The sequence below is a fragment of the Microtus ochrogaster genome, chromosome X (genome assembly GCF_000317375.1).
Source record: "Microtus ochrogaster isolate Prairie Vole_2 chromosome X, MicOch1.0, whole genome shotgun sequence".
Taxonomy (NCBI): Eukaryota; Metazoa; Chordata; class Mammalia; order Rodentia; family Cricetidae; genus Microtus; species Microtus ochrogaster.
In genome coordinates this window covers 25,048,135-25,056,789 of record NC_022026.1, presented here as the reverse complement: position 1 = coordinate 25,056,789, position 8,655 = coordinate 25,048,135, and the positions used below count along the sequence as shown (strand labels likewise).

The 8,655-nt window shown below is 38.0% G+C and overlaps 1 protein-coding gene across 1 annotated transcript in view; it reads left to right on the top strand.

The window, feature by feature from the left end:
- Yipf6 (Yip1 domain family member 6) overlaps nucleotides 1–6,615 on the top strand; it is a 16,219-nt gene extending 9,604 nt beyond the window's left edge. The window contains exons 5-7 of the mRNA XM_005358628.3: nucleotides 611–736; nucleotides 1,320–1,477; nucleotides 2,470–6,615. Coding sequence (XP_005358685.1) covers nucleotides 611–736; nucleotides 1,320–1,477; nucleotides 2,470–2,585 — 400 coding nt within the window. The 3' untranslated portion in view covers nucleotides 2,586–6,615. The remainder of the gene's footprint in view (nucleotides 1–610; nucleotides 737–1,319; nucleotides 1,478–2,469) is intronic.
- Nucleotides 6,616–8,655: the final 2,040 nt, after the last annotated feature.

Sequence of the window (8,655 nt, the reverse complement as noted above, 5' to 3'; positions counted from 1 at the left end):
GGAATTACAAATTGATAGCTGAGCATGTTGCTTATAATCCTGGTGCTGAGGCGGGAAGATAACAAGTTAAAGTCCAGCCTAGGCCACACAAGCAGATCTTGTTTAAAAGACAAGCAAGCAAACAAGCATTCAGATTTACTAACAGCTAGGAAAGCAATCCAAATACACAGAGTACTGATCTGATGACTGGAAGGCCCTTTTTGTTATGGCAGCTACACCTGATACTATGTTGTAATCTTAGAGGCCCAGTGTGGAAAAAAAAATCTCACTTTTCACCTAAACTCTTAAATAAAAATTCCTTTTTGTTTTGCTTGGGAATGTGACCCAGGGCCTCCTGCATGCTAGGGAGATACTCTACCACTGAGTAATCTTCACTAAAAAGGTACATTCTTTTCTTTTAATTCGCCAGCCTTCTGCCTTAATCTTCTTACAGTCCTTAGGCATTTGGATTTTAAATAAGAAAGCCTTACCAGATTCTATTGATGTTTCTCTTACAACGCAAAGTACACATTACAGATGTTCAGATGCCGTATGCCCTAGCAATCTGGTGAGAAGCATGCTTTTGTAGCTTTGTATAAAAGATTATGTTGTTTTGCATGCTGTTTCTTAGAATGCTACAAAAGGGTTCTGTGGATGGAGAAAAAGATGGAGGACCACAATTTGCAGAAGTTTTTGTTGTTGTCTGGTTTGGAGCAGTCACAATTACACTCAATTCAAAACTTCTTGGCGGAAACATGTAAGTATCATTATATGTACCCTTTTCCTCTTTGCTAGGTAGCGTATCGTACATTTTAGGGAAACAGTACTATTTTGATATTTTTCTTTAAAGAAAATTTGACTTAATGACCAAATAATATATATTTAATACCATTAAAATAGAGCAGCAACTCAATTGAAATAAATTTTAGAGTTCAGTGATGAACTTCAGATTTTCTCTGTAAACCTTGAAGTTGTAAGCAAATTTACTTAAGATACATGCGTTTTGGGGGAACCTATGGTAAAGACATTCTCAAATTTGTCTCTAACTAAAGTGGATTAAGAACCACATTAGAGAATCAATGGGAGATCTCTAGTAATTCGAGCAGATCATCTGATATTAGAAAATTGACTACTAAGGGACCTAAGAGGGGAACAGGAAGAGTATAGAGAATATGAAAGTATATGATACAGGAAACTAGTCTTACTAAATTACCATCAGGGTAAAGATATAGATAGGATAGCCAGAAGGAGGCAATAGTCCATCAAATCTGTGAGGCATCTGTGCAATAAGATGTGTCTTGTACCATTCGATGATACTTATGATCTGTGGATGCGTGTAGTTCTTTCTTTCAGAGCCTATGTGTGCTGGGATACTGCGTACTTCCTTTGACTGTTGCAATGCTGATTTGCCGGCTGGTGCTTTTGGCAGGGCAGGGCCCAATAAATTTTATGATTCGGCTTTTTGTGGTAGTGGTAATGTTTGCTTGGTCTGTGATCGGTGAGTATGTACTTATATGTATAGTACCAGAATTGATAAAACCATGGGTTAAAAATGAAGAGCCGATTATGAACAATTAAATTCTGCTGTGAAATGAACATAGCAGCCATAGAACCTGCTGTTCTAAGAAAATTTTGAAGGTGATGGTGTCCGTGTGATGTGAGCTGGACATCTGAACTTAGAAGATGTGGACAGTCTCTGGGCATGGTAGTGTGCACTTACAATCCCATCTACTTTGGAGATTGAGGCAAGAAGATTGCCGTTCAAAACCAGATTGGACAGTTAGCAATACCCTGTCTCAGAATAAAACTTTTCAAATGAGACTGGGAATTATAGTAGTACTTATAGTAGAGTGCTTCTTTAGCACTTTCAGGCCCGAGTTCAAGCCTCTGTCCCAGAGAACAGAACAAAAAAGCTGTACATCACCACATTTTTTTAGACAGGATCTCAACCTTCTATCTCACTCAGGCTGGCCTTAAACTCATAATCATCCTGCATTTGCCTCCCAAATTGTTGGGATTATAGACCTGCACCACTCTGCCTAACCTGTAGGGGTTGTTTTTGTTGAGTAAGAGGATGAGTAAGCTTTTCTTAGATGAACAGAATAGCACTTTAAAGAGAGCTGGTAACTTGCAGTAACTTTCCACAAAAGACCAAGAACCCTGCATAAGAAGGATTTCTATCCAGAATAGTTAAAAACTTTTGAAGCTTTAGTATTTGAAAGAAGCTGCCCTGGGCTATTGGAAGATGACAGATATGTGATCTCTGCTTGTGTGTGTTATTATGAATGGAACCTAGGGCCTTGTGCATGCTAAGCAAGTGCTCTGCCACAGAGCCATACATTCCTGCCCTATAACTGAACTTATTGTTCTCTAAGGGGCCACAAATGAAACTGAACTTTTAGTGTACTTCTGTGTTCACATTGGAGTTTGGTAAATATTAGTAGTTCTGATAACATGATAATATTAAATATTCCTTTTGGTTTTCTTTAGCATCTACAGCTTTTCTTGCTGACAGCCAGCCACCCAATCGGAAAGCTCTCGCTGTGTATCCAGTCTTCTTATTCTATTTCGTGATCAGTTGGATGATACTCACGTTCACTCCATAGTGGATCTGGATACAGACATTGAAAACCAGTGAACTGAAGGCTCACCCGAAAGAACAGTTTACCACGACCAACTTCCCCACTCTCTTATTCAATTCTCGAGGTATTAAAAGGGAGCCACGTAGTACTGTTGTCATTTATATAAGGAACTGATATTTGCAAGGCTGTCCTTTTCCTCTTAATGTTATTTCTTTCAAATACATGTGCATACCACACATAGCAAAATGCCTCCTTAAGGCATGATGAAGTTACTATGATCCATTAGGGTGACAACCAGTGACCCGAAGAGCAAGTGGATCCACTCTGCAAATTAAAAAGGGTTTAGTAACCATCTTCAGCTTGGAGAATATTTGTTCAGGTGCAACTCTTAAACACATTGCCTTATGACTATTAGAATATGCCTCTTTTCATAAATAGTAATATTCTGTATCCATTTTCTTTTTCTTTTCTCCCCCAAACTTAAGAGGGCAAAGATAGAGGTTAGGTAGGAGATTTATAGATGTGGGAGGAGAAAATATGTATTAACTAATTTTCAGATTTTGATCAGAGGTAGTGCTATACTTTGTTTGTTTTTAAGCAAATGACATTTAAGAATGAGCTTTTAAAAAGTATTTTTGTATAGTTACTTTTTTGTCATGTGTAACAATACCTCGGTTAAGACTAGTTTTTAATCTTTCTTCCATAACCTGAATATACAGTGCTAGCAGTCATACATGCAACTTTCCTTCGAAGTTCTCAGTGGTTCAATGTTTGGGCTTTTCTAAGTAGAAGAAGATAGAAATCTAGGTTCGTAGTTTGTAATACATATTGTCATGTGGGCACCTTCTTTTAAGGTATAGTTATATATTACATAGCTAAACGGACCTATTCATTATTTTGTATGGTCCAGCCTCAGACTAGAAAGAAAGGCTACAACAGAAGTGTGCATTTATCCAATGGACACCAAATCTAGTGTTCTGAGGCCTAGGTAACAGAAGGATGTCTATGTAACGTGGCAAAGGTTGAGTTGAGTTTACAGCTGATGCCTTTCCTGTAGTGGGCTCAGCAGTTTTTTTCATTTTATATATATATATATACATAGTTTTGTTTTGTTTGTTTTGGCTGGGGAATAGCAATTGATTTTGTATTTTAGACATTATTTGTAAACCTAATTAGCTCCCCCTTAGATATGTACATTTTGCACATGTGCACCTACCTGTACTCTAATATTTATGCACACAAATGTGAAGGCTTTTCAGGGAACAGAACATCTGAGACAGGCTGATCTCAACTAAACAGGACTCCTATAAGGCAGTAAGAACGGTTGCCTTCTATGTTTCAGTTGAAGAACTCTAATAGACAAAGATTAGGAGTCAGAGACCATTCATTGTAAATATGCAGTTGCTTATAGTGATAGCAATTCTTATTAGTGTGTTTTCTTTATCATAGAGTTTAAATATTTATTAATTTTGTATTTAAAGACTACCTTCATATAAATATATGATTATAAAAACATAATTTTCCCCATTCTCAGAGTAACCAAATGAGCAACACTAGGCCAAATGGGTTCATATGGGATGAGTTACCAAGCATTACTGGGCTTATCTTCTCTGTTCCAGCCTCGTCTAAAGGTTTGGGGGTATATATTTGAATTCATTATAATTTATCTTTTAAATTATAAACCCTGTGAGGATAAATTGAGTGTTTTACTCTTGAGCTACTAAAGGAAAAATTTTTGAGATTTGTCATAAACTATCTCTTTCCACTCTCTGAAAAATTTTAAGCTTCCCACTCAAATATCTTTCATAAGTTGTTGTTTGTAATCCACCCAAGTAATTATAATATTGAAGAGGTAACTATACTTCTCAAAGGAGATTTAGTCTCTACTGGATTTTACTCAGGTGAAACATTTACTCTGAAATTCCGAAGGCCACGATTTATGGGGATTTGGAGGGTTAAGCACATTGGCTCTAAGGCAGCGTGGTCCTATTGGTCTTGTTGCTCTTGGGTGACTTGAGAATGGTTTTGTGTAGTTGAAATATAGGGCTGGGGGTGTAGTTCCATGTAGAGCATTGCCAGGCATGCACAGTACTCTTGCTTCAATCCTTGGCATTGCCAACAAAAGTGGCTAAGCTGTAGGATTGATTACTCTTTTCTATAATTGAATGATTAAAGAATATAATTATTTTTAATATATGCAAAAGGTCTTGCTTTCTGTGGCAAGTGAAGTCCTGAGTCTGGAAGCTGTAATATAGCTTTTCCTGGTTTGCTGCAAAGGTTGATTTTAGAAATGAAGACTGAAAGGGCAGAAGCCTCCAACAGAGGAACTCCTGTCCTAGGTTGTTGACATTTCATGCTTCTGATGAATTTCAAACTTTTGAGTATCCCTGCAGAATGTGCGTGGGTATCATAGCCAGCTTGAATGATCACCTGCTGCTTCTACATCTGAGACCATGATACTCTTGTTATATAGCAAAAGGAAGGTTGAAAACTTTGATTTAATTAGTGTTCAGATTACAAAAACTCTATCGATGACAACATATTTAAATGTTCTGAATGGTCTTGAAAGTCATCATCAAATATTGATTTTTTTTGGTGTGTGTGTATGTTTTGTTTGGATTTTGGCCTCAAAGATATGTAAGTTAAATTTGATCTTTTCGTTGTGTTGTAGGAATTTTTTTGTTGGGCAAAGTAAAATAGCATGAGACTGGTAATCTTTTCTGTTGACTATGTCTTTTATAAATAGTACCCCCAGAAATGTGATTAGAAGGCTAGTGAGTCTGAACTTGGGGATATAGTCTATTGATTTACTACATTTGAGATGCCTGCCTATTTCTGGAGATGAGAATGAAAATTTGTCAGTTGATATTTTCGGGTACCATCAAGTTATCCATTGCATGCTGATGTTTTAGTCCGGTTTGAGCACTGAAGTGATCCTTAACTAGGCTGTCAGTTTCTGAGATGGTTGGGTGGAAATAAATGTATGAATGTTGTTTGATCCATGTATGTAAATTAGAGATCCTTTTCTAGATTTGGTGTGCTTTTGTTACGAGTATAGAACTGACAGGGACAATAATTTTATGATTATTAATAGCTAACACTTATTGGGCACTTATATATGTATATATATATATCAGTTTACTATTCTACTTTTAAAAGACTTTTTGTAATAGCTTTATTCAAGTACACTTTACCATGAAACCCATTTTTTCCAAAGTGTACAATTCAGTGATTGTTACTATATTTAGAGTTCCACAACCATGTCTTCTATCTAACTTGAGAAAGTCTGTCTTTATCACTGCAGAGAAACCAATCACTCCTGGTCTCTAGTCACCTTCAGTCCTTGCAACTACTAGTCTACTTTCTGTCCATTCTTCTGGCCAGGTACTATTTGTAGTGCTTGCTCTATTTCCTCCACTCCTCAACAGAATATACTATAATTCTTATTTTACAGTAGAATATTGAGGCACAGAAATTTAAGTAATTGTCCAAGGTCCTGCAGGAAGTGAAGTTATAGTAAGAACACATTAGATGAGATGCAGTTTGAATTGCACTGTTAGGCACATGAAATGAATGCATTCCTTCCTGGGGTGTGTCTTCTGTTACTAACCTTTGCACCCTAGAACTGACTGGAGACAGATGTGTCTTGTTCTTTTTACTACTTTACAATTTCCTGTTTCACATATACATAGTCTGTTTTTTCCTCAAAGTTTGAAGACACAACTTCTTTTCCTTTTCCTAGAGAGATGGTTAATGCCTCAAAATGTAACATCTCTTCAGGTGTTTATAGTATAGGGATGTATCTGGTCACATAGGGTACTGGGTATATTTCTAAGATTTAAGATTAAAGTCATTCGAGAACTGAATGCCTTTCTATTTGGGTAAATGTGAAGAGAAAGAAGACTTTGCCTTAATGAAGCTTGTTCATTTCTGGTCTTCTTTGGTATTCTACTTTAATCCTGGTCTTTTCTATAAACAATAAACCTGTGCAAAGAAACCTGTAAAATGGTTTGTGAATGTTATATGTGTCAATAAAAACACTGGAAAGGGGCAATTTGTGCCTTTTTTTTTTTACTGAAGGTACAGAAATACTTATACTGTATTGATGGAAGATGATACCTATATTCTAAAGAGACAAATGTAGAATTGTGTGAAACAAGTTTGAAAAGGGAAATCATACTTATTGAGCAAACATGGTATGCCAAGCTCTGTATTAATCCTTAATACATTGTGTCTTCTCACTTCACACCAGCCTTTTTGTAATCAAATGCAGTTGTCAAGCCCATAAGCACAACTAAGACATCAATGAGTGAAGAAAAGTTTCTTGCAGCAAACAGCAATTGAAAACTTGTGCTGTGAAGGTAGAGCTTATTGTGCTGGGAAGTACAATGCCTTTAGTAGACTTTCTCGCTGAAAATGGCTTCAAAGCAATTATCTGAGGATATTGGAGAACAATTAGATTACGAGACAGGACAGTGTGGGTAGAAGGACATCCCTGTGTCTAATTTGGAAGGCTGAAACCTAGAAGAGTGCATGTTTCTGAGAACAGCTGAGAAGGTTCTGACTCTGGCTATCAAAGTGCTATTTTTTGGATGACTGTCAACCCAAGCCTACAGGGTAGTAGTCATAGGTATCATTAATGTTGAAGGAACATGGTATCTTGGACAGTCTTGTTGAGAACAATTGCTTATGGGCAAGAGTGAAGAATAACTTAGAAGTATAAATAGTAAATGAAGTTGAAACTTAATCTGCTGTGGATTTTCATGTATTATCATCATCTAACACTTTAACCCCATAAGGATGTCACCATCTTATAGTGCTGAGGGTCAAACCCAGGGCCTTTCACATGCTAGCCCAGTGTTCTGCCACTAAGCTATATCCCCCTTCCTTGGTTTTTTTTGAGGCACATTACAGGCTAGCATTCTTTGCCTTGGCCTCCTGAATATTAGGATTACAAGGCATGTACCTCAAAGGTTCTACTCATAAGGAAAATGTTTTGATTCACATCTTTGCCCATAGTAAAAGACAGGAAAATGCGAAGACAAGTAAACAGGTTGGGGGTGGTGGTGTATACCTTTAATCCCAGCACTCAGGCAGATCTGTGAGTTTGACGCCAGCCTGGTCTACAAAGTAAATTCCAGGACATCAAGGGCTGCGCAGAGAAACCCTATCTCAAAAAAGCAAGAGGGAGAGGTAAACATACATTTAAATAGACACTTAAAAGTCATGGATGAAGGCTGTGGGAGCCCACAGTAGAGACAGTTTCATTCTCAAGTATGGAAGTGGCCCATAAAACTGGCTACTCTGCAGTCTTCTCTAGAAGAAAGTCATTCTCTGCTCACAGTGGAGAGACTGTGGATTGCATGTTTCATATATGCTTTCCTGGAGTATTTCATGTTAGTCCAAGACATGCATAAGCAACAACACGACACACCCAAGGCCACACAGATATTAAATGACAAAGCTGTTACTTGAACCCAAGCATCTCTAGCTGTAGAGACAGGCTAGGAAATACACTCTTGACTGTGTGCATCACTGCCCGAAATAGAATTGGGAGCGGATATTGAGTGCAGCAGGTACCCTTCATCACAACGCTTCACTCGAATCAGTTGTAAAGGTAAACTTTCTGGGGGACTGGGCCTGCTAGGAATTGAACTGAGGTCATCACACGTGGTAGGCAAGCATTCCACCACTGGAGCGACCTTTCCACCCTTATAAATGCACTCAGTGTTTGAAAGAGGATTATCTTTTTATTTTTAAGCCGTTCACAGTTGCATACACATAATACATATTGATCATGACCCTACGTTATCCTCTCTTACTGACCTCTCTGGTGTCTTCCTTCCACCAGCCTTTTCTCTTCCCAACAAGTCCTCTTCATACCTCCCTGTCTTTCTGTATTTAATTGGGGTTGCTTCCATGAGCATGTGTGGATGGTTACTTGAACAAGGGCAATTTACCCTTGGCTCCACCAGAGGATGACACTCCTCTGGGGGGGCGGTAGAGCCTAATGATACCCCCCAATCCATGATGAAATGTTGATGGAACCAGGCTTGTGCATGAACCCACTGTGGCTGTGAGTTGAGACAGGGTT